At 45.7% G+C, this 27,500-nt stretch overlaps 2 protein-coding genes across 5 annotated transcripts in view; one reads left to right on the forward strand and one right to left on the reverse strand.

The window, feature by feature from the left end:
* sar1b (secretion associated, Ras related GTPase 1B) overlaps positions 1-7,019 on the reverse strand; it is a 31,999-nt gene extending 24,980 nt beyond the window's left edge. Inside the window, exon 1 of the mRNA XM_084386812.1 lies at positions 6,860-7,019. The gene's annotated coding sequence lies outside the window, so the exon portion shown is untranslated. The remainder of the gene's footprint in view (positions 1-6,859) is intronic.
* A 422-nt stretch (positions 7,020-7,441) lies between these two features.
* Positions 7,442-27,500, forward strand: part of sec24a (SEC24 homolog A, COPII coat complex component) — a 39,469-nt gene continuing 19,410 nt past the window's right edge. The window contains exons 1-8 of one of the 4 annotated variants that reach the window (XM_084386779.1): positions 7,448-7,698; positions 14,031-14,861; positions 18,783-18,866; positions 22,216-22,325; positions 24,173-24,360; positions 26,017-26,119; positions 26,441-26,567; positions 26,645-26,754. In XM_084386779.1, coding sequence (XP_084242905.1) covers positions 7,644-7,698; positions 14,031-14,861; positions 18,783-18,866; positions 22,216-22,325; positions 24,173-24,360; positions 26,017-26,119; positions 26,441-26,567; positions 26,645-26,754 — 1,608 coding nt within the window. In that variant the 5' untranslated portion in view covers positions 7,448-7,643. Of the gene's footprint in view, positions 7,699-14,030; positions 14,862-18,782; positions 18,867-22,215; positions 22,326-24,172; positions 24,361-26,016; positions 26,120-26,440; positions 26,568-26,644; positions 26,755-27,500 lie in introns of all 4 variants that reach the window. The other 3 variants (XM_084386780.1, XM_084386782.1, XM_084386781.1) reach the window with 3 other exon arrangements.

Here is a 27,500-nt window from a genome sequence, read left to right on the forward strand (position 1 = left end):
AACCAGTCAGCTGACGATGATGTCACAGCCGAGCCTCATGACTGACAGATAAAGGGTTAAAAATCACATCTCTCTCATCACTCACTCCAAACCCGAACTACTGCTGTATCACACACACACACACACGTAAACATCACTCACTCCTAACCCGTACTACTGCTTCATCACACACAGCTATGAGTTCAGGAAGTCCCTACACACACACACACTGATCTACACGAGCTAACTCACACACACTGATCTACACGAGTTAACTCACACACACTGATCTACACGAGTTAACTCACACACACTGATCTCACACACACTGATCTACACGAGTTAACTCACACACACTGATCTACACGAGTTAACTCACACACACACACTGATCTACACGAGTTAACTCACACACACACACACACACACTGATCTACACGAGTTAACTCACACACACACACTGATCTACACGAGTTAACTCACACACACACTCTGATCTACACGAGTTAACTCACACACACACTGATCTACACGAGTTAACTCACACACACTGTTCTACACGAGTTAACACACACACTGATCTCACACACACTGATCTCACACACACTGATCTCACACACACTGATCTCACACACACTGATCTCACACACACTGATCTCACACACACTGATCTCACACACACTGATCTCACACACACTGATCTCACACACACTGATCTCACACACACTGATCTCACACACACTGATCTCACACACACTGATCTACATGAGTTAACTCACACACACACACTGATCTACACGAGTTAACACACACACACACTGATCTCACACACACTGATCTGATCTCACACACACTGATCTACACACACACTGATCTACACGAGTTAACTCACACACACTGATCTACACACACACTGATCTACACGAGTTAACTCACACACACACTGATCTACACACACACTGATCTACATGAGTTAACTCACACACACTGATCTACACGAGTTAACACACACACTGATCTACACGAGTTAACTCACACACACTGATCTACACACACTGATCTACACGAGTTAACTCACACACACTGAACTCACACACACTGATCTCACACACACTGATCTCACACACACTGATCTCACACACACTGATCTCACACACACTGATCTGATCTCACACACACTGATCTGATCTCACACACACTGATCTGATCTCACACACACTGATCTGATCTCACACACACTGATCTCACACACACTGATCTCACACACACTGATCTACACACACTGATCTACACACACTGATCTACACGAGTTAACTCACACACACTGATCTACACGAGTTAACTCACACACACTGATCTGATCTCACACACACTGATCTACACGAGTTAATTAACTCACACACACTGATCTACACGAGTTAACTCACACACACTGATCTACACGAGTTAACTCACACACACTGATCTACACGAGTTAACTCACACACACACTGATCTACACACACACTGATCTACACGAGTTAACTCACACACACTGATCTACACGAGTTAACTCACACACACACTGATCTACACGAGTTAACTCACACACACACACTGATCTACACGAGTTAACTCACACACACACACTGATCTACACGAGTTAACTCACACACACACTGATCTACACGAGTTAACTCACACACACACACTGATCTACACGAGTTAACTCACACACACACTGATCTACACGAGTTAACTCACACACACACACTGATCTACACGAGTTAACTCACACACACACACACACACACACACTGATCTACACGAGTTAACTCACACACACTGTTCTACACGAGTTAACACACACACTGATCTCACACACACTGATCTCACACACACTGATCTCACACACACTGATCTCACACACACTGATCTCACACACACTGATCTCACACACACTGATCTCACACACACTGATCTCACACACACTGATCTCACACACACTGATCTCACACACACTGATCTCATCTCACACACACTGATCTCACACACACTGATCTCACACACACTGATCTCATCTCACACACACTGATCTACACGAGTTAACTCACACACACTGATCTACACGAGTTAACTCACACACACTGATCTATACGAGTTAACTCACACACACACTGATCTACACGAGTTAACTCACACACACACTGATCTACACGAGTTAACGCACACACACACTGATCTACACACACACTGATCTACACGAGTTAACTCACACACACACTGATCTACACACACACTGATCTACACGAGTTAACTCACACACACTGATCTACACGAGTTAACTCACACACACTGATCTACACACACACTGATCTACACGAGTTAACTCACACACACACTGATCTGATCTCACACACACTGATCTACACGAGTTAACTCACACACACTGATCTACACGAGTTAACGCACACACACACTGATCTGATCTCACACACACTGATCTACACGAGTTAACTCACACACACTGATCTACACGAGTTAACACACACACACACTGATCTACACGAGTTAACTCACACACACTGATCTACACGAGTTAACACACACACTGTTCTACACGAGTTAACACACACACACTGATCTACACAAGTTAACTCACACACACACACACTGATCTACACACACACTGATCTACACGAGTTAACTCACACACACTGATCTACACGAGTTAACACACACACACTGATCTACACACACACTGATCTACACGAGTTAACTCACACACACTGATCTACACGAGTTAACTCACACACACTGATCTACACGAGTTAACACACACACTGTTCTACACGAGTTAACACACACACACTGATCTCACACACACTGATCTACACAAGTTAACTCACACACACACACTGATCTACACACACACTGATCTACACGAGTTAACTCACACACACTGATCTACACGAGTTAACTCACACACACTGATCTACACGAGTTAACACACACACTGTTCTACACGAGTTAACACACACACACTGATCTCACACACACTGATCTACACAAGTTAACTCACACACACTGATCTCACACACACTGATCTACACGAGTGAACACACACACATAGAGATCTACACGAGTTAACTCACACACACTGATCTACACGAGTTAACTCACACACACTGATCTACACGAGTTAACACACACACTGTTCTACACGAGTTAACACACACACACTGATCTCACACACACTGATCTACACAAGTTAACTCACACACACTGATCTCACACACACTGATCTACACGAGTGAACACACACACATAGAGATCTACACGAGTTAACTCACACACACTGATCTACACGACTTAACTCACACACACTGATCTACACGAGTTAACTCACACACACACACTGATCTACATGAGTTAACACACACACACACACACACTGATCTCACACACACACACACTGATCTACACGAGTTAACTCACACACACTGATCTACATGAGTTAACTCACACACACACTGATCTACATGAGTTAACACACACACACACTGATCTCACACACACTGATCTACACACACACTGATCTACACGAGTTAACTCACACACACACACTGATCTACATGAGTTAACACACACACACACACACTGATCTCACACACACTGATCTACACACACACTGATCTACATGAGTTAACTCACACACACACACTGATCTACATGAGTTAACACACACACACACACACACACACTGATCTCACACACACTGATCTACACACACACTGATCTACACGAGTTAACTCACACACACTGATCTACACGAGTAAACTCACACACACTGATCTACACGAGTTAACTCACACACACTGATCTACACACACACACTGATCTACACGAGTTAACTCACACACACTGATCTACACGAGTTAACTCACACACACTGATCTACACGAGTTAACACACACACACTGTTCTACACGAGTTAACTCACACACACTGATCTACACACACACTGATCTACACGAGTTAACACACACACACACACTGATCTACACGAGTTAACTCACACACACTGATCTACACGAGTTAACTCACACACACTGATCTACACACACACACTGATCTACACGAGTTAACACACACACACTGATCTACACACACACACTGATCTACACGAGTTAACACACACACACTGATCTACACACACACACTGATCTACACGAGTTAACTCACACACACTGATCTACACGAGTTAACACACACACACACTGATCTCACACTAGGGCTGGTCCGAATACCATTTTTTGAGCTTCGAAGCTTCGACAGGAATTAACATCGAATATTCGAAGCTTCGGAGGGAGGGGGCTGAACATATTCTTCTCTCTAATAAAGGCAGGAATCTCTATGCGTCTGTCTGTTTGCATTTAGATTATTTATCTTGCATTTAGAACCGTTCATCCAATCGACTTCACGAGTGCAGTGTCACATTTGGTGCAATATAGACACGCGAGACGTGACACGTTCAGAATTAATAAACTTTTAATACAGAACAGCGCGAGCGGGAAGCGCAACACTGCACTAGTGATACAAAACACAGCCTAATATTTTTCTGAGTAACAAATAACTCTCAAATCAGAAATCAGCAGCACAGTAATTACTGACACAGTAAAGGGTAGGCTAATATATTGTTTCTATTCTATTTCCACAATGTCAAAGCAACGCAGCTTATAGACTAACGTTACAAGCTCAGGCATGCACTTTTGCCCATACAAACTCCGCTGTTCTGCGCTCTAAAGTAAGAGTATTGTATTTCGCCCAAAAATACTAAAACAATAACCGTGTGAGAGGGTGTTTTAGGCTATATCATGTTATAGCCAGATATGACGACGCTTACAGCACGCGTCACCGCAGATCAGCATCTATTCATCAAGCCAACGTGCAAACTATCGCAAATCAAAGTGAAAGTGGGTCGCAGATGCTTTAACACACAATCAACTTCATTAAAAGTAAAGAATCGAAATGATCTTACCAGGGCTGTTGCCGCTCTCATATTGCGGTCTTTGATTTAGAAATTTTAGCTGACGATCAGTAAAATGCAGCTTATCTGTTGCTGGTGACGTGCACTCCATCACATCTGCCTATAGCGCGGGATTTGAAGTTCGGATTCATATCCGTTTTGCAAAAACACATTTATGTGTTCATTGTTCATATTGATAAATCAGAGAGAACTATCCGATCTGAGAAAATGCATGACAGCCCCATTCAAGCGCGAATGGGAACAGTTTCTAGGGGGATGCCAGGTGTGAAAAAAAATAATAATAATTAAAACGAATATTCGAATGTCAAATTTGAAAATCGAATACCAACCCACCGAACGAATATTCGAATACTCGAATATTCTGGTACAGCCCTATCTCACACACACTGATCTGATCTCACACACACTGATCTGATCTCACACACACTGATCTACACGAGTTAACACACACACACTGATCTACACACACACTGATCTACACGAGTTAACTCACACACACACTGATCTACACGAGTTAACTCACACACACTGATCTACACACACACTGATCTACACGAGTTAACTCACACACACACTGATCTACACGAGTTAACACACACACTGATCTGATCTCACACACACTGATCTGATCTCACACACACTGATCTGATCTCACACACACTGATCTGATCTCACACACACTGATCTGATCTCACACACACTGATCTACACGAGTTAACACACACACACTGATCTACACACACACTGATCTACACGAGTTAACTCACACACACACTGTTCTACACGAGTTAACACACACACACACTGATCTCACACACACTGATCTACACGAGTGAACACACACACTGATCTCACACACACTGATCTACACGAGTGAACACACACACACACACACACACACACACACTGATCTACACGAGTGAACACACACACACACACACACACACAGGGTTAGGCCTTCTGTAATCAGGACACTGATAACTTCACTGATGAGCTTCTGGAGAAACACTGGCTCTGATTTATAATAATCTCTGATGATCAAACATGTCTCAGTGTGTAGATGAAGCCTTCACACACACACACACACACACACACACACACACTGATGGCCGGCCTACAGGAACAACATCATCATCTTCACCCTTTATTCAAATAATACTAAAATGTGTTAAAGATTTTGTAATCATATCGCGAGGTTGTGATTGTTTTATTCGTGATGAATTACAGTGCCGACATGCCAAACAATATAATAACACAGATTATGATGAAGTCAGCGTCTGCGTTCTCCTGTCAGCAGCTCTAGATGAGCTAAAGATGAGCTCTAGATGAGCTAAAGACACACGGCTGAGGTCATTAATGCTCATTTGAATATTATGACTGTTTATATGATGTTAAACCAAGAGCTGTTCTTAAATGCGCTGCTTTAAAACGCTATTAAAGGTTTAACACACACAACATTTCTGATGAAACGTGTTTTGATCTCCATGTTTGTGTTCTTCATCCTGATAGCAGCAGCGGTGTGAGTGCGATATAGTTATGAATATGATCTGAACTCATTATCGGAGTTTGATGTACGTGTCACTGCTGATGCTAACCGAGCTAGCGCTGTTCAACACCCGGACCGCGGAACCACCGCCTTCCCCTCTCCACCACACGGCAGACCGGCTTATTACAACACATGAGCGGCGCTGTTATGATGGCACGACATGATTCGGGTTTAATAAGCGAAGTTCGCCGTTACACAACTGGAGTCTGCCGCTAGCGTTAGCGCGAGCGCCCGGCAGACGCGGAACCCGCGCGGAAACACACTGATAAACACACGGAGAAACACCTGAGCAGGTGAACACTCACCTCGAGTGTGTGTACAGGTGAGTGTGGCTCTTCCTAACGCAGATGAACGAGTGAATACAGGAGACCAGTCGAGTGAACACACTCCGCTCACAGCTCACAGCCACGACACACAGCAATGGCGGCACTTCCGGCGTGTGTCACAACCGAAACCGTCCGGCGCGGAAACAAACACATAAACAACCGTGGCACGACGGTTTATTTACGAAACAATTCATTAAAGTACATGTAACTATGCCGAGAACCTCAGAACAATATAGATTATATTTAATATATATAATATTTATTATAAGTAGCTTTTGTTTTTTTTATATCGTTTTGAGGTGTGTTGACATCGATTATAAATTGTTCTTAACGCTTTACTTTCATGATACAAGAAAATATGTATTGATCAAGATACAACAATGTCTTTTGAAAACGTGTGTGTGCAGGAATTGAAAGATTTATAGATTCCCCGCTTCTGCTTGATGATGTTAAATGTTTAGCATGTTTTTAATAATGCAGGAAAATGTCCCATTTAAACGAACCCTCTGCTTTGACTAATGGGACGTGTTTCCAGTACGGACGAAAGCGGCTTTCCACAGGAAATGCCACGTGTACCAAGTGCGCATGCGCGTGCTCAGAGCTCGCGCTTGACTTCCGGTGAGAGGAAGGCGCTGGTTTATATCTTCAGGAGCGCAACGCTATTCAGCGCGTCAAGAGAATGGCCGGAGCCGCGGGCCTGTGATCGAACACACACACACACACATACGCTTGTCGACTCGAGGGAACGCGTGCGTCTGTCAGCATGTCCAGCGGCGGCTTCGCGGCACAGAACGGCGCCGGAGGCTCGTACACGAACGGTGAGTTACTCGCGCTGCTGTCGCGTGTGAACGCTTGTGTTGAACGCGTTGGGGTAGTGAACGCTTGTGTTGTCCGCGTCGGGTGTTTCGCGACGCTCGTAGGCCGAGTTCTTCAGAGTTTGGTCACTTCAGTGACGCGACGAGCCAGAGCGTCCCAGTGCGTCGCGTCGCTCGATGAAGGCCAAAACCAGTGATCATCATCCGAGTAAAGTTCAGAACTTCAGAACGACCCGTCAGAGATGATCCGATCACACGAGTGAACCGACTCGCGACGCGACTCCTCCGTCAGGCAGCAGAACGGGCCGATCTCCAGTGCTGGTGTCGGTCTGATCGAGTGCTGTCAGTGTCACGGCAGATTCAGTGTTTCTCTCAGGGCTTGACACTGATTTATCGATTCGATTCGATTTCGATTCACTAGAGTGGGAGTCGATTCAGTTCTGATCTTGTTTGCTAATATATCAGCTCTAAAGTACATGACATCTCTCAAGTACATAATCTCCCTGAACTAATGCTGTAAACTATACAGGGAACCTGTCAATCACTATATTTCTATAATATTACATTTTAAAACCAACAACTGATCTCCATACAGACAGTTAAATTGCACGCAAGGCAGCTTTTATTACAGTATTAACGTTATAATATTTAATGAAATAATTATGTTCCCACTCCAATTTAATGTTGAATTTCAGACATTTAAATGGTGGCTGTCTTAATTGTTTTAATGACAAAATGATTCAAACGTGCACTGAATATTGTAGAACTGGTTCAACTGAGATGATACAGCGATCTGACTCAAACACATTCATTGATCAGTGATTAAACTGACAGAGTGTAAAAGCTGAAACTTTGTGTCATATCTAAGCATCAAAGCACAACGGTTAATGCGATTATTGGATGACAGGAGCTACAAATAATGTTCAGCAAAGTTTTGTTCACACATCAACTGAAAACAGCCATTTAAAGGTCCCATGACATGAAATTTTCACTTTCTGAGGTTTTTTAACATTAATATGAGTTCCCCTAGCCTGTATATGGTCCCCAAGTTTCAAGAAATTTCAATCGGTGTAAATCGAGCTTTTGCTATCTTTCTCTGCCTTTGAGAAAATGGAGGCTCATACGCGTGGATCTTGAATCTCCTCTTTATGACGTCATAAGGAGAAACGTTACCTCCCCTGTCTCTGCTTTGCCCGCCCAGAGAATATTTTCCGCCCTTGAGAAAATGAGCTAGGAAGTAGGAACGCGCGCGCGCGATTTTAGTTTGTCCACGAGAGATATCATGGCTTTTGAGCGAGCGAAGCATAACAATTGCTCAATAATTGGATGTAGGCCTACAAGTGAACACCAAAGGGTCAATACAGAGCTGGGCTTGCTGAACGTCTGAAACTAAACTCTGGATCACTCTCTTTAGCTCAGCTACACACCTCGGACAAGTAAGTTGTTCATTTCTTTGTTATTTGTAGGGATGTCCCGATACCACTTTTTGCAGAACGAGTCCGATACCGATACTGTAATTTTTGGTACTCGCCGATACCGATACCATAACCGATACCTGAATTTTCACTGCATTTGTAATTTTAAAATGTATTAGTAGATAAACCAAAAAATTATAAATCATATTAGTTGGCTTAATTTGTTCATCAAATATATATATTTCTTTCAGTTATTTTCATGCTTAATTAAGCCTGCTAAAATGCATATGAGCTTCTGTAAGCCTACTGTCACTGTTCATTCTATTGCTCTATCATATTTTATCTTTCATTTAACAGTACAGCACATATTTAGAGCTGCTTCAGCAGGGCTCAGTGCTGAGGATCGGGTCAGCGGGTCAGATGTTTGTCAAAACCAGTGAAATATCAATGATTTAATCCAATTTTGATACTACAACAAAAACTAGCAGCCTAATTAATGTGAATTTAAAACAAGTAAGCAGTCAGTAACAAAATAAGAACAAACAATCGAATTACAAATAGGACAAATATATACAATAGAACAAAGAAAGGCTACAAATGAAATAAACAGTGTTTTTAGAGTTTTTCGGGTAGATCTAACAGGTACAGAAATTTGAATAAAGTAATCAAATGTGAAAAAAAGCATATTCATTACTGTATGAATTATATATAGATGGATATTTTTCTAAAGTTGAAAAGGGTAGCCTATTTAGTCCAGAGCAGTGAGTAATTTCTTTGTCCTTTGTTTGATTAACATTAAAACACAGAAGCAGGTTTATCAAACTGCTGCCCCTTTAAGACCGAGCGCACGGACCGCACTTGAACATGCTACGTTCATTTGAGATATAACCGACTTTGTTTACTATAGGATACTCACCAAGACGGGCGTTATTACATAGTTGTGTGTGAATTCGTCCGTACAAGCGCAAGACGTGAAAGACAATTTAATTCAGTATTCGCGCGCTGAGACGCTGGTTTGAGGGGCGCGCGCTTCGGATGTTTGCATTCATGAAACTTCTTGACCTCTGCACACGTCCTGTAATAATGTAGGGAACCACTCGTTATACTTCAGTCAGGTAACAGTTCATGTTTTACTTTACTTACAAATACGATTTAGTTTTCATCCAAATAACATGTGCTGAGTGAACGATCAGCAATCAAGAGCATTCAACTGAAGTGCGCTCGCTCTCTGTCTCTCTCTCTGCCCCTCTCTCTCTCGTCAGTTAACGTTAATATAATAAGCTAAAGCTACATGCCTCGTTTAATTTCGTTGCCATTGACATCGGACTGAACAAACTTTCCACTGTTGTCTGTTTAAAGGGATGTGCTCGACCAGCTCGTGCGTCTATGACTCAGTTCACCTCGACAAAGCGCTCGCGGCGGCCAGTTTCGTTTCGCAAAATGTACGTGGTATCGGTGCGTGGTATCGGCGAATTTTTATGAGTACGAGTACGAGTATATGAGGACAGTATCGGCCCGATCCCCTATGCCAGTATCGGTATCGGGCCATCCCTAGTTATTTGGATAACTGTTTTCCTGTTGGTTATATGGCGCGCGCGATATCCGCATTTGAAGATCGCAGAGCTTGATGTAATTGTAATAAGATAAATTACAGACGTTACAGATCTCTCATGAAAAGGCAACAGTAGGTTAGCGTTAGCTACATGATAATAACTGTAAACCATCCGAATAAAGTACCGTATCCAGACATAATATTTTAAACTAACCATTCGGAAACGTCCTGCTGGAGCCGCTGAGTTGCAACTTCTTCATCCGTTGCTTCTCCATCCGGATCAGATTCTGGGTCAAACTGAAATGCGTGAAAGACTGCGTGTCTTCGTGCCATTGCAATATATCCAACGTAAACATGCATGGTACCGTTGCGCAAGATGGTCAAAGCCACACCCACCCTCCACCTTGCGCCGCCTTTCTCCTCCTCATTATCATTTAAAGCTACAGACCCAGAAACGGCCCGTCTGAAGGAAGCTCATTCTGGGACTGGCTTGTAGTGGCTATAATTCTGCACCGAGGCTGAATTTTTGGAAAGAGATTTCAGATACAGTACTAGGGACCACTAATGCCTATATTAAAGCCTACAAAAAGTAGCATGTCATGGGACCTTTAAGTCTTCATATCTCATAATCAAAATGACAATCGATTAAGATCAAGAACTCGAGTGTTTCTGGCCGTAGCGCTTCAGAGCAGATCCAGCCTTGAGATCTGATCTCCCTGAAGAGGGGCGGGAACTCCAGAAGGGGGCAGAGCCTCGATAGGGGCGGGAACTCCATAGGGAGGCAGAGCTACGATAAGAGGGGCGGGAACTCCAGAAGGGGGCAGAGCCTCGATAAGAGGGGCAAAAACTCCAGAAGGGGGCAGAGCCTCCATAAGAGGGGCGGGAACTCCAGAAGGGGGCAGAGCCTTGATAAGAGGGACGGGAACTCCAGAAGGGGGCAGAGCCTCCATAAGAGGGGCGGGAACTCCAGAAGGGGGCAGAGCCTCGATAAGAGGGACGGGAACTCCAGAAGGGGGCAGAGCCTCCATAAGAGGGGCGGGAACTCCAGAAGGGGGCAGAGCCTCCATAAGAGGGATAGGAACTCTAGAAGGGGGCAGAACCTCCAGAAGAGGGGCGGGAACTCCAGAAGGGGGCAGAGCCTCCAGAAGAGGGGCGGGAACTCCAGAAGGGGGCAGAGCCTCCAGAAGAGGGGCGGGAACTCCAGAAGGGGGCAGAGCCTCCAGAAGAGGGGCGGGAATTCCAGAAGGGGGCAGGAATTCCAGAAGGGGGCAGAGCCTCCAGAAGAGGGGCGGGAACTCCAGAAGGGGGCAGGAATTCCAGAAGGGGGCAGAGTCTTCATAAGAGGGGCGGGAACTCCACAAAGGGACAGAGCCTCGATAAGCTGAGTTTATAGGCTTGTTCGACTTGAACCGGCGCTGCACAGTCTGATCGGTGAAGGACATCAAAGTACTGTGAGAGCAAATAGAAAGTAGACGGCTCCTTATGCTTTTGAATTGCTCTTGCAGTACTTTGTCATAAACTGATCGGTCTGTGCAGCATCGGTTCAAGTCAAACAAGCCTATTGTTACAGAGATATAAGCTGGAATCTCGTGTGTTCGAGCGGCGGGGCGTTCCGTCCGGGCCTGGAGAGCCACAGCGTGGGAGAGGGTCGTGATGCTGGGTGAAACTAAAGAAGGTCCAGTCCGGGAGTTACGGAAGGCCAGAGCTCGGCCATCACATGATCTTCTGGACCACTTTCCTCCTAAACCATTCTCTAGTGCAGCCTTTCTCAAAGTGGGTGCCGCGGCACACTGGGGTGCCCCCTGACTGTGTCAGGGGTGCCGCCAAAAAAAATTAGTAGGTTAAAAAAAAAAAAATTCGGACATTTCATATAAAGCTGCTTTCATATACATATTCTTCTTCTTTTTAACCCTTTCGCACGTACGACCACACCGGTGTGATCAGTCTAGGCTGGTCCCTGGAGCACCGGTGTGATTAGAACGGTCAGTGCATGAGGTGATCAACTGCTAAATTCAAATGTGCTTTCGCGCGTTGGCTGGCGCTGAGCCAGAGACACGAGACAGGCGCGCTCAGCTGTCATATATCACAACTTTTCAGTGTTTTCATCCACATAATGTTTGTTTTAGGTTTCAGACATAAGTACTAAAAAAACAATACATTTAGAGTTTGTAAAATACACACTGATGTCAAAGGAAGAGGCAATAATAATCCTTTCCATTATAATTAGTTTTATTCATATCAGATACACATTGTGTAAGTAACTTTAAAGTTTACTCTGTTCTTCTCCCAGTTCACCTGCCACTTACTGTTATGTATTTCGGGAGAAGTGGATGAATTCACTTGTTGTAAATCCAACAGATCCGATTCTCTGAACTGCATCTGCGGCACAAACTAACATGGCGGCGCCCATCGCGCATACAGCTCAACTAACGCGATCGTTATAAAGGTGTTCAAAAAACAAAACACTTCCACTTGCATATATTTGACAATCGGAATATCAGATATTTCATGCCATATCTAACAAATTTGTGAATATTTTGAATAAAAAAGGAAAAATGACATAAAAGCAGATCATCATTCATTCAGCTCTGTTGTTGCTGCGGTGTGTCACATGACAGGCAATGACGCGTCACCATGGAAACCATAAAGTGACACATTCTGAATAACGGTCACCTTGAAAAACTCACGCTGGGGGGTCAGCCAGAATATTTTAAATTTACGTGTGAAAGGGTTAAACATTTGAACGGATTAATAAAATTGTAAATTCATTATATATATATATATATATATATATATAATTTGCATTACATTTGGGTTATGCAGTGTTTTTAAATTATATTTTACACTGGGGTGCCTTGAGATTTTATGCACTTTTGAAAGGTGCCCTGACGGAAAAAAGTTTGAGAAAGGCTGCTCTAGTGCACTATTCAGCCCAAGCCCATTGGTTAGGATTAGGGGTTAGAATTGGAAACCAGCACTGTGATTGACATGACCAATGAAATCTCTTGATTCGGGTGTGGGGCGGAGTTTGCTCGGAACCTTCTGTCAGTCAGTGAGAGTAAGCCACGCCCCGTTTTGGATTCCCCACCCCTGTTTAGATCTCCATGCGTCTCTGCGCTTCAGTCTGCGAATCCAGTGCTAGCTGCACTTCCATCCGATCGATTTCTGAAAGCAGCATAGATGTATCCTTCACTACTGATATCCCATAATCCTGTGCTGTCCATTCTGTGACAGTCAAGCTAAAACAATAATGATGGTGTCTGAATTTTGCGGTTGGACTTTCGAGGACTAGTCAATGATGACCTGTTCCCAGTAGTTGTTCGCTGTTTTAATCATTCATCACTGTGTAATGTTTGTTTGTGCCGCAGGTCCATCTCAGAATCCCGTGGGCGTTTACTCCTCTAACCAGGGCCTGATGGCTCCGCCGCTGACGGGCTTCATGAACAGCCTGACCACCAAAGGCCTGCCTCCACCCGGCCCGAACCCATACAGCACCGGCCGGCACCAGCCCTCACCTGTGGCTCCGCCCTCCAGCAGTTGGAGCGGGGTGGCTCCGCCTCCCAGCAGCTACTCCCAGCATCCTCAGCAACCCGGGGTCACTCCGCCCCCTGTGGCTCTGCCCCCCAGTAGGTACTCCCAGCATCCTCAGCAGGCCGGGGTCACGCCGCCCCCTGTGGCTCCGCCCCCCAGCAGCTACTCCCAGCATCCTCAGCAGCCCGGGGTCACGCCGCCCCCTGTGGCTCCACCCCCCAGCAGCTACTCCCAGCATCCTCAGCAGCCCGGGGTCACGCCGCCCCCTGTGGCTCCACCCCCCAGCAGCTACTCCCAGCATCCTCAGCAGCCCGGGGTCACGCCGCCCCCTGTGGCTCCACCCCCCAGCAGCTACTCCCAGCATCCTCAGCAGCCCGGGGTCACGCCGCCACCTGTGGCTCCGCCCCCCAGCAGCTACTCCCAGCATCCTCAGCAGCCCGGGGTCATGCCGCCCCCCACCAGCTACTCCCAGCATCCTCAGCAGCCCGGGGTCACGCCGGCCCCTGTAGCTCCGCCCCCCAGCAGCTGGAGCGGGGTCACCTCGGCCCCTGTAGCTCCTCCCCCTGTGGGGAACCACACTGGCCCAGGCCCAGGCCCGTACAGCACTGGCACCAGAACACCACCTGTCTTCCAGAACACCATGCAGCCTCCAGCAGCCCTGCAGCACGGTACTGTCACTCACACACACTCACACTCACACACACACACACACACACACACACACTCAGACACACTGATCTGAGTTACGGTACCACCACTCACCTACCGTTAGGCCTACCGTTATTTCACAAAAGGAGGACACACATAGCCTACTTACTCAGTCGCATCTGTTTATTTACTCACAGGACAGTGTGTTTATATCACATTCGGAAAGAATGATTTCTACAAATTTGCCACCAAAAATACGACCTGAGGAGCTTTAGCGTCCTTTAGCTGAGGAGCTTTAGCGTCTCTCCCAGGACAGTATCAGTCAGAGAAACAGAGGAAGTTCTCGAGAAACCGGAGTTGCTTTATGACATACGCGGAGCTAAATATGGATATCAGACAGTCTGGCATAAAGAGACTGACAGATCAAATAAAAACATGACAGTGAGTTGAGCTGGAAGGATGTTAGTAGTCTTGAATGCCGATGTTAGCGTGTGTCTGGAATCATCCGGCGCTGTCATCTCCAGACTCAGGTAAAGTCCTCAAGCCCGATCCGGCCCGCTTTACACCAAGGTGTTCGGAGGGACACAAACCCTGCCCGTTGCCCAGACGAGGCCTGATCGAGCCCGGGAGTGACACGCGACTGGCCCTGACACACACTAGCAGCTTAAGGCCCGACAGTGGAAACACACACACTGATCTGAGTTACACACACACACACACACACACACACACACACACTGATCTGAGTTACACACACACACACACACACACACACACACACACACACACACACTGATCTTAGTTACACACACACACACACACACGGAGCGCAATAATGACAGAATTTTAGCAAATTTTTTTGCCGTAAAGCAATTGGTTACGTCGCGAGGCCTGATATCGCACGATACTTCCTGCCGCTGAGGCCCAAAGCTGCAAGGCTGGTTATACCGCTCACAGGCGCTCGAGGGGTGCGAGACGACCACCATTCAACCCGAAAACAGTCATATAACTATTCCAGTGACTCCGAAGCTGTTCGGTTAGTTCACCTTTAAGTCACTTACATTTTAGACACAGTATTGACTGCTTTTGTTAGGTATGCCACACACATCATTTATTCATTATTTTTATTTCAAATCTAAAAGTTGTCACTGAATGTTTTGTTAGCATTGCGATTCTCTTTTAAACACACTAAATTTAAACAACGTATTCAATGCATTACTTCTATATAGATTTATATATTCATTTGCTCAAGCAAGTGTCAAAAAACATTTAAACATACTTTTCGTAAATCACAGACTTTAAATTAAAACTTAAAATTGACAAAACAACGACTCTTTAGCATTTAAATCTTCATATAAAAAGTCCAGCGGGTCATACAGAACTTTCTGCACATCGAGTGTCATCACTGTGCAGTCGCCCACACACAGCATTACACACTGTGCAGTGTGTCTCACAAAACACTGTAAGTGTTTTGCTTTTCTTTGCTTCACCTCGAGCTAAAAGTAAAGAGAAAAATGGGAGTATAATTGGATTAAATGCATTAATGGTGAGATTACATTTTCAAGTCCGTCTGTGTTCATGTAGACCAGGACTCTGTCACTTAAACCGCAGAAACACTCGATCACTGCGCTACACACACCTGTCCTGGGCCACACACACCTGTCCTGGGCCGCACACACCTGTCCTGGGCCGCACACACCTGTCCTGGGCCGCACACACCTGTCCTGGGCCGCACACACCTGTCCTGGACCGCACACACCTGTCCTGGGCCGCACACACCTGTCCTGGGCCGCACACACCTGTCCTGGGCCGCACACACCTGTCCTGGGCCGCACACACCTGTCCTGGACCGCACACACCTGTCCTGGGCCGCACACACCTGTCCTGGACCGCACACACCTGTCCTGGGCCGCACACACCTGTCCTGGACCGCACACACCTGTCCTGGGCCGCACACACCTGTCCTGGGCCGCACACACCTGTCCTGGGCCGCACACACCTGTCCTGTCCTGGGCCGCACACACCTGTCCTGTCCTGGGCCGCACACACCTGTCCTGTCCTGGGCCGCACACACCTGTCCTGTCCTGGGCCGCACACACCTGTCCTGTCCTGGGCCGCACACACCTGTCCTGTCCTGGGCCGCACACACCTGTCCTGTCCTGGGCCGCACACACCTGTCCTGTCCTGGGCCGCACACACCTGTCCTGTCCTGGGCCGCACACACCTGTCCTGTCCTGGGCCGCACACACCTGTCCTGTCCTGGGCCGCACACACCTGTCCTGTCCTGGGCCGCACACACCTGTCCTGTCCTGGGCCGCACACACCTGTCCTGTCCTGGGCCGCACACACCTGTCCTGGGCCGCACACACCTGTCCTGGGCCGCACACACCTGTCCTGGGCCGCACACACCTGTCCTGGGCCGCACACACCTGTCCTGGGCCGCACACACCTGTCCTGGGCCGCACACACCTGTCCTGAAGGCTATCAGCTGTTAGCATGGGCACAGGGAAGAACACACACCGCACACACACACTGCAGACGTCAGCTGTGCTTTCATTACTGAACGATTCAGCCGTTTGAAAGAATAATTTGAATGAATGACTCGCTCATTAAGACGTCACATGGGGAAACTGTCCTCGGGGTAAATATCACAAATATGCAGATTTAAATGTGTGTGTAGATGAGCTGACTGAACACTGCTGAGAATAGTGCTTCAGAAGAAGTTATATTTACAACACAAAAAAACAATAATTCTGGACAAGCACATCTTTTACTCAGACTAGTGACTGACCGACTGAAAGGCCTGCAACATATAAAATGATACACTTTGCACAACATCACTATATAATTATAAAGCTCCATTTAAAGTTTCCTAGAAGGTTTGTTTTGTTATCTGAGTATTTACATGAATGATGATTATTGCCAAAAACTGAATGAAAATGATCAGATTTTTCACCAGATGTGGAAATGTGGAACGTGTGTGTGTTCTAGAACAATAACTCTGGTAGTTGCGTGACCCTGTCATGAGTGTGTAGAGCACTGACACACACTTCAGCTGTTCATTCACCAGCATGTGCTTTGATTGGACTCAGTATTGATTAGTTTGGATGTAAATCAGGCAGAGAAAGAGGACGTGTCAATATGTCTCAATGTGAGTTACTAACAGGCTTTGAAAGCTGACACATTGTTTCATATCAGAAGTATGATTGTGATTATTGGATGGCAGCCGCTACATGTATATAATGTTTAGTGAAGTTTTGTTCACGCTGAAAAAAGCACAGACTAAAAGATCGACTCCTGGGATTTAAGAACCCACATCGGGTCATCAGAATGGGAGTTGATTATAATGGTGAGCTGGATATTGTCAGCGGTGGGCTCCAGTGCACTGGGAGAGAGACTGGGATCTGTCACTCAGTGCTTCTCCTCCTCTAGGCTGGTAGTGTAATGAGCAGCTGTGTGAGATGTGCACGTTTATCCACATCACAGCTGAAGGAGCGCTGGAAGAGTGACTCACGGGTCCTGGAGACTGTGGTGTCAGGCGTGACCCGATCAGGGTTAGTGCTGGAGGAACTTTGACCTCTGCTCACACTGATAGCAGGTTTATCTGCCCTGATTGGGCTTTACGTGAGTGGAAGAATGACCTTCATTCTGGCAGACTGAAGCACACACACACACACACACACACCTTTCAGGGTTACTCTGACTTCACCAGCACTGGCGTGATCATCCACACGCGTGTTCACTGATGACTGCGCTTCAACATGCTCACACCAACATACTTCATCTAAACAGCACTGTTCTGATCCTGCTGTCAGTATTTACATGGATCAGTGAGGATTTGTCAGTGAGATCCAGCTGAATCATGAGCTATGGCTGTACAGTGTCCATGTGTGATGATTGCCTGATTATTAGCTAGCTGCTGATCTGTGTACTGTGTCCAGGCCGGAGTGTACTGGCGTCCCATCAGGCGTACGGTCCTCCACCAGCCCTCAGAGCAACACCGTCACTCGCCCCACACACCGACGGTGAGAGAGCACACTGTGTGTGTGTGTGTGTGTGTGTGCGCCAGAGTAACTAAAGAGAAATACAGTCGTCAGCTGTGAATCAAAAGAGTTCATCAAAGTTGTCCTAAGACAAGAACGGGTATTGTTCAAAATACATGTATAACTTTGATGAAAGGTTTAGATCCACTTCAGATGTTGACGACTGTAAATCATGATGCTGCAGATAGGGCTGGGCGATATGGCCAAAATTGCATATCCCGATATAGCTCATTTGATATCCCGATAACGATATAGCGATTTTTCTGTTAATTCAGTTCATGAATAGTCTACCGTAAATCCTCTAATATTGGCCTGTATTCCATTACCGGCCGGGTCTCTAACATTGGCCGGTCTCGCTGTTGGCGGAGGTAAATAATTATTAGAACCAATGTTTTTCTGGGCAGGCCACAACATTATGCTTGTGATAGTAACATGCAAATACCACAGGGGGGCAATGTTTGCTAACGAATCCAAGCCATAGCTACGGTAGCCTGGTCATATCAATCACTTCGCTCTTGACTCGCACGTGACGTGAGACTTCAGTCACCGGTAGGCTAACGTTGTTTACCATGGCAGCCGCGGAGCCAAAGAGGATTTTTGGCGAAAATCTATTTTTTAACCCCCTGGGTTCGACAATCGCGCCGGCGCGATAGGTTTTTTTTCTTATAAGTGCAAAAGAGATTCAAAATATTCTGTTGACTTTGATCTTAATTACGGAGAGCGCGCGCTATTCAAACGCAAATAATCTGAGGCGATCCACGCAAACCTGTGAACACCCACAATCAGTTGGATATGTTCACTTTCAGGTTCACCTCGTTTTGATTGCGAGGAGCAACGGATCCGGTTGAGGAATAGGTCAGTTCTATATTTGCTTTGTTCTAATCGCAATAGTGTCTGTACACGCAAAAAGACTGTTTAAATATGAATCGCGTTTCTCTCTGTCTCTCTGTGTGTGTGTGTGTGTGTGTGTGTGTGTGAATGTGAATGTGAATGAATGAATGCACAGATGCGCGCTGTTGTGGAGCTACTAACGGGTTGGGTTGGCTGGTCATCTAGTTGAGAATTAACTTACCCTGGTCTGAACCGCGTCTACTACCGTCTTCCTCCATGTTTGTTTATGTATTGCAGCGTGCATGGGCATGCCGTGAGGTTAATTCTGCCGTAAAACGCCTTATCGTGGCGTAAACGATAGAGCCTTATATAAAACGATAGACATTTTCTATCGTCCAGACGATATATTTCGTCATATCGCCCAGTCCTAGCTGCAGATTATTTAAAGGGGACACATCATGAAAATCACATCATGGGTCCCGGTGCTTCTACCAACCCAGAAAACATCAAAAGTGAAACCCAGTGACTGTGTTTTTTTTATAAGCCTTTCTCTGAGAGAATGTCAAAAAATAAGCCGATCAGATGTCACTCCCCTTCTGACGTATGAAGAGGATCTTATTATAATATTACCGGCCCTTAATCTGCACGTTTACACACACCAGCCGACATTTGGTTCCACAAGCGACGACAGAGACCAGTTCTAACGCAATGATAAAGATCCAACAAAGCCTGAAACTGTTCTGTGGTTGAGCACAGACGAGCACTGAACACTATTGACCAGAACATGTCACCGCTGTCTTATAAACACCTCAGGAACTGTGGACACTTGTGGAGAAGGTCAACATGATGATGAGATGATCAATGTAACTCCACAACAACTACAGAAATGTCTCCACTAACATTCAGAAACTCTTCCTGAGTCTCTCCGTAAGGCTGCACTCGCTACTGGTTATTCTGGGATTCTGGATGAGTGAGATTGACCTGTTCTGTTATTGCCGGAGTTTCTGAAGCTCATGTAAAGACTCCGCCCTCTTCTGAACGGAGGCGGAGCTAAAGCTCATTTGCATTTAAAGGGACACGCACAAAAATGGTTAAAAAGCTATAATAAATGATCTGGGGTCTCATTTATAAAGCGTGCGTACGCACAAAACGGGGCTGGAAACGTACGTACGCCAGTTCCCACGCAAAGGTTGTGATCTATAAAAAACAAACTTGACGGGAGAATGTGCGCACCTTTAAGCAAACTTTGAGCCGTGCGTACGCACATTCTGGAGACAAAGGGAATTGGCGACACCGATGGTGAGCTGGAGTTTAGTGTCTTTTTGGTCACTTTTAGACAGAAATTCTAAAGAAAATTAAACATATACAGAAAGATAATACAAATATCATTTCACTCACCAAGCCTGTCATTTGAAGCAAATATCCATCCCTTCTTAAATGTCCGCGCCAGCGAGCGCGTTGGGCCGTTTAGTGAAACTGACGCAAATAACAGTTTAAATAAATAAAATAATGATTTAAACTATGTTTTACTTCTGATATAAACATTCAGATTAAATATGCCATTCAAATTAATGGAGTTAAGCACTTAAACATGAAATCATTACTGAGAAGTTACAACATTTTTATATTCAAATTCAGTCAATAGAAATATTTGTTGTGGATGCGATGCTTTTGAACACTTTTCCTGTGGCGTGTTTTAATGTTTTAACCACAGAGATAATTGCTTATCATGATAATACCAGATTGTCTGAGAAAATAGTTTTGTGCAAATAATGCCCAAGGCCTATCTGTTTCCATTAAAAATATAAATCAATTAAAAATACAATTCGGCCAGTGGAAAAGATTGAGAAAAAAACTTTCTCTGAAATGTATTTTACACTATTTGATTTATGTATTCAAAAACAAGGCAAGGATAGGCAACTACTTGATTTTTATTAATGTAATGTGTCTTGTACCGTTAAACGTTATCACGTGGATGAATAATCATATGCAAATGATATGCAGATGAGGATCTGCATAGTAAAACTAGGCGTTGTAAGCTCCATATATGGTTATTTCGGGGTGGAGACGCATGTGCGCACAATCTTCCGCTGACTGGGATTTATAAAGTGAATTCTGCGCAGGTTCTGGCGTACGAACGGTTTTATAAATCTGAATATTTTTTTGCGTACGCCATTTTTGGCTTTCGGGCGCACGTACACTTTTAGTAAGGTTCCTACGCACAGTTTTATAAATGAGACCCCTGGTATTTTGAGCTGAAATCTCACAGACACACTCTGGGGACACCATAGATTTATATTACATCTGGTGAAAAGGGGCATAATGTGTCACTGTATGTTGTGGTGCGCTGTGTGTTTCAGGTGTGTGTTCAAAGGCTGATTGTGTGTCTGAGAGCATCTGGGGTTACAGTTAATGCAGTGAACTCCCTCTCTGCCTGTGCTGCGGGTTAATGAAGTGTGTGTGTGTGTGTGTGTGTGTGTGTGTGTGTGTGTTGCTCCAGCAGGACTCTATCAGGCTCAGCCTGCGCAGATGATCCGACCACCGGCCTCCTCGTACCCGTCTCTCCAGCCGGCCTATCCCAGTCCCTCAGCTCCAGCTCTCTACACGCAGGTACCAGTCACACACACGCACACACACACTGATCTACCCCACTCCCTCAACTCCAGCTCCACAACTCTACACATAGGTTCCAGTCACACACGCACACACACGCACACACACACTGATTTACCCCACTCCCTCAACTCCAGCTCCACAACTCTACACATAGGTTCCAGTCTCACACACACTCACACTGATCTATCACAGTCCCTCAGCTCCAGCTCTACACACAGGTTCCAGTCACACACACACACACACTGATCACACCAGTGCCGTTCTGCTAGCACAGTCACAACCGCCAACCTGTACGCATTTCGACCTCAAAGTACGCTGGTATGATTTGTCACTCTAAACTACGCTAAAACCTGCTGACGGCTCTGTGCACGTGCAGTCCTCGAATCAAGCAACAGCAGAAGAAGAGTTCGACCAATCATAGCGCTGGGTTGACGAATGCGTAAGGCTTTTCATTAAAAAGAGTCTGTAAATCGACAGAAACACAGAATCCCGCTCAATCCCCCTTCCACTCCTGCATTCTGACTGATTAAGTGGGGCCAGGAGTGAGTGAGGCCAGGCCAGGAGTGAGTGAGGCCAGGCCAGGAGTGAGTGAGGCCAGGCCAGGTGTGAGTGAGGCCAGGCCAGGAGTGAGTGAGGCCAGGCCAGGAGTGAGTGAGGCCGGTAGTCAGGCCGGTAGTGAGTGAGGCCAGTAAGTGAGTGAGGCCAGTAGTGAGTGAGGCCAGTAGTGAGTGAGGCCAGTAGTGAGTGAGGCCAGTAGTGAGTGAGGCCAGTAGTGAGGGAGGCCAGTAGTGAGGGAGGCCAGTAGTGAGGGAGGCCAGTAGTGAGGGAGGCCAGTAGTGAGGGAGGCCAGGAGTGAGTGAGGCCAGTAGTGAGTGAGGCCGGTAGTCAGGCCGGTAGTGAGTGAGGCCAGTAAGTGAGTGAGGCCAGTAGTGAGTGAGGCCAGTAGTGAGTGAGGCCAGTAGTGAGGGAGGCCAGGAGTGAGTGAGGCCAGTAGTGAGTGAGGCCAGTAGTGAGGGAGGCCAGGAGTGAGGCCAGGCCAGGAGTGAGTGAGGCCAGGAGTGAGTGAGGCCAGGAGTGAGTGAGGCCAGGCCAGGAGTGAGTGAGGCCAGGCCAGGAGTGAGTGAGGCCAGGCCAGGAGTGAGTGAGGCCAGGCCAGGAGTGAGTGAGGCCAGGCCAGGAGTGAGTGAGGCCAGGCCAGGAGTGAGTGAGGCCAGGCCAGGAGTGAGTGAGGCCAGGCCAGGAGTGAGTGAGGCCAGGCCAGGAGTGAGTGAGGCCAGGCCAGGAGTGAGTGAGGCCAGGAGTGAGTGAGGCCAGGCCAGTAGTGAGTGAGGCCAGGCCAGGAGTGAGTGAGGCCAGGAGTGAGTGAGGCCAGGCCAGTAGTGAGTGAGGCCAGGCCAGTAGTGAGTGAGGCCAGGCCAGGAGTGAGTGAGGCCAGGCCAGGAGTGAGTGAGGCCAGGCCAGGAGTGAGTGAGGCCAGTAGTGAGTGAGGCCAGTAGTGAGTGAGGCCAGTAGTGAGGGAGGCCAGTAGTGAGTGAGGCCAGTAGTGAGGCTCGCCTGTTTTATTATTGCCAGAGTATCTGAAGCTTGTGTAAAGGATCTGAACGGAGGCCGGGAAAAGCAGCTTATTTGCATTTAAAGGGACACACACAAATACAGCGTATTTTTGCTCACACCCAAAAAGGGGCAAATTTGACAAGCCATAATAAATGATCTGAGGGTATTTTGAGCTGAAATTTCAGATACATTCTGGGAACACCATGGATTTATATTACATCTTGTGAAAAGGGGCGTAATATGTCACGTTTAAGGTGTGTCCTGTGTCCCGTCCTGTTCTCCATCAGGTCCAGCCGTCGGGCAGCGCAGCTCAGCTCAGTCCGTCTCTGGCAGCGATGAGTCTGCAGTCCCAGACGCCAGAAGCCCTTCGTGTGGTGAACCTCCTTCAGGAGCGCAACATTCTTCCCTCGGGAGCCGTGACTCCGCCCACTCCCTGCCTCCCACAGGACCTGCAGAAGATCAACTGCTGCCCAGAGTCAGTCTCTGTGTGTGTGTGTGTGTGTGTGTGTGTGTGTGTGTGTGTGTGTGTTCGTGTCAGGGTTTCCGTTGTCCGGTAATTGCCGGACATTGGCCGGGAAAAAAATGAAATGTCCGACAAAAAATGTCCGTGACCTATCGAACTACACGCGACGCGACACCGCGACACGCGATAAAATGTATCTTTTCCATGTTAATCAGAGTTTGTCCTGACCAGACGATTTCTAATTTAGAAACGGTTTCTATTTTTCTGCGACGTCGCGATGGAACATCAAACACAAAGTGTGGCAAACTGGCAATGATAATCTCTGGTACTGTTTATGTGCTTTATTTAATGTTAAAAGCGTGAAATCAGACTTTGAATATCATTTAGTGCTCCAGCTTTGTAGCTGTAAAAGCAACAATGGATATAATTCACCTCAGATCTTGAAATTAAACAAATGGAAACATGAACGTTAAAACTGTGAACAAACAGGTGTAGCCTATTATTTGACAAAGAATGTTTTAGTAACTCAGTAGCCTATGTATTTTTTAAATGGTGTAATATTTGTGAATTTTATTATGTAGCTACTTTCTTGCGAGTGCCGTCAAGTTTACTCTCTAGTATGGATGTTAACCGATGACTGTTTGATCGATGGTTGACCGTATCAACGTTAACCGATCAAAGTTGTCGGCGGTCGGTAAAAAAAAAAAAAAGTGATCTCTAAATTAGGCTATTATAGGCAGTGGACTAAACGCTACTACAGTTAGCCATCTCATTCCAAGATCTTTCTGTGTGAAGTGAACAAATCCCTCACACTCAATTTTTCATAACGCTCTCTCTCTCTCTCTCTCTCTGTTTTCGGTGCTGATGCAGTGACGCGTTCATGTAAACGGCACCTAAAAGCTGTCACAAAGAACCAGCAAAAGTAATGATTATGAATATGTAAAATATTGCAGTGAGACATTTTAATTGTCTATTAATAAACAAGTGTTTTCTGTGTCGGCTGCAAAGATGAAGTCTGACTCGCGATCTTCGCAGTAGTGAACGCGCCGGAGAGAAATACACATTTCAACGGATTACATCGTTTTATTTAGTTTTGAATGGTTCTGTTTAAAAGTAAAGATTTCTGTAGATAATAGATATATTTCTATTTTTTTTTAGGTGTGTGAGGCGAGTAGGCTATCTTATACGTTAAATTTCGGTTCATGATAGCTTAACGTTAGCTCCAGTTCAGGCGCTGGCGCCTCCATGTCGTGATTATTTATTGTCTGCTATATTTACTTTTTATTTATTAAATCAAGAAAATTGGATAATGAAACACTGATTAAAATTAAGATACAATTAATACAAAACGAAATTCGTTTTAAAGAAAGGCTTTGTGCTTTCTGTTTGAGGTCTCTGTGAAAGTTTTAAAGCAGTCTTTTAGTGCCGCTTTGAACGGTCGCGACGCGTCTGTAATGGAGAACTGTCACGTAAGATGGTAATATTATTATTATTATAAATAATAAATCGTGTAATAATCCCGATATTTGACCGGCATATCATCAAAATGTCCGGAAAACGAAACCGGCATCATTTTTTTCTAGCGGAAACTCTGGTTCGTGTGTGTGTGTGTGTGTGTGTGTGTGTGTGTGTGTTCTGCCCTCCGCTCACTGCACGTTTCGTCCTCAGGGTCTTCCGCTGTACTCTGACCAGCATCCCTCAGACACAGGCTCTGCTGAACAAAGCCAAGCTTCCCCTCGGCCTCCTGTTGCACCCCTTCAAGGATCTCTCCGTAAGTCTCTGACCTGACCTCCGACCCTCCAGACCTGACCTCTGACCCTCCAGACCTGACATCCGACCCTGTCCACACCTGACCTCCGACCCTGTCCACACCTGACCTCCGACCCTCCAGACCTGACCTCTGACCCTCATTTATCTGATCATTTATATCCCCTCATGTCGTCCCGAACACAGGAGGAGAAATTCAAAAACACTCAGTTTACATTCAGTAATGATGACCAGGAGCTGATCTGGGCTTCAGAAAGCCCCATAAACACATCCAAACCGTTTTATTTGTGTAGGGCTTTTCATGACATGTTTGTTCTGTCTCCAGCAACTCCCCGTGGTGACCTCCAGTAACATTGTGCGCTGTCGCTCCTGCCGGACGTACATCAACCCGTTCGTGACCTTTGTGGACGCCAGAAGATGGAAGTGTAATCTGTGTCATCGAGTGAACGATGGTGAGCCCTGTACACACTCATCTGCCGTCACGAGTCGCTGCGCACCGATGAGTGTTTCTGAATGTGTGTTTCATCAGTTCCAGAGGAGTTCATGTATAATCCGGTCAGCAGGTCATATGGAGCGCCTCACAAGAGACCCGAGGTCCAGAACGCCACCATCGAGTTCATCGCCCCGTCAGAATACATGGTACAGCTGAGTCACCTGATGCTGTGATGATGTCACTTCTGAGTCAGACACATCCTGTTCTGAGAAACCCCTGTCAAGCAGTCAGCAGCTGTGACATCATACTATAGTCTACAGATCTACACTGCCAGTCAGAAGTTGTGGATCGATAAGATTCAAAACTTTAAGTTTTAAAAAGAAGTCTCTTCTTCTCACCAGAGCTGCATTTACTGTTAAAAAAGGTGAAATAATGTAAATCAGCTGTTCTCTGTGTGAATGTATAGTGAAGTCTAACTTATTCCTGTGATCAAAGCTGATGTTCAGCATCATTACTCCAGTCTTCAGTGTCACATGATCCTTCACAAATCACTCTAATATGAGGATTTGATGATCAAGAAACATTTCTCATTATTATCAGTGTTGAACTTTTTTTCTTTTTTTTTTTTTTTTCTGGATTCTCTGATGAATAGAAAGTTCAAAAGAAGAGCATTATCTGAAATATAATCTTTTGTAACATTATAAATGTCTTTACTGTCACTTTTGATCAATTTAATTCATCATTGATGAATAAAAGTATTGATTTATTTTATTTCTTTCCCCCCAAAAAATTTAATTAAATTTCTTACTGACCCCAAACTTCTGACCGGTGGTGTTTAATGTTACAGAAGCTTTATATTTCAGATGCTGAAGAGAAAGAAGAAGAGACTTTTTTATTTATTTTTTACATTAAAAATCGTATCAATCCAAAACTTTCGACTGGTAGTGTATAT

Source organism: Rutilus rutilus (genome assembly GCF_951802725.1).
Source record: "Rutilus rutilus genome assembly, chromosome: 18".
In the NCBI taxonomy this organism is placed as follows: domain Eukaryota; kingdom Metazoa; phylum Chordata; class Actinopteri; order Cypriniformes; family Leuciscidae; genus Rutilus; species Rutilus rutilus.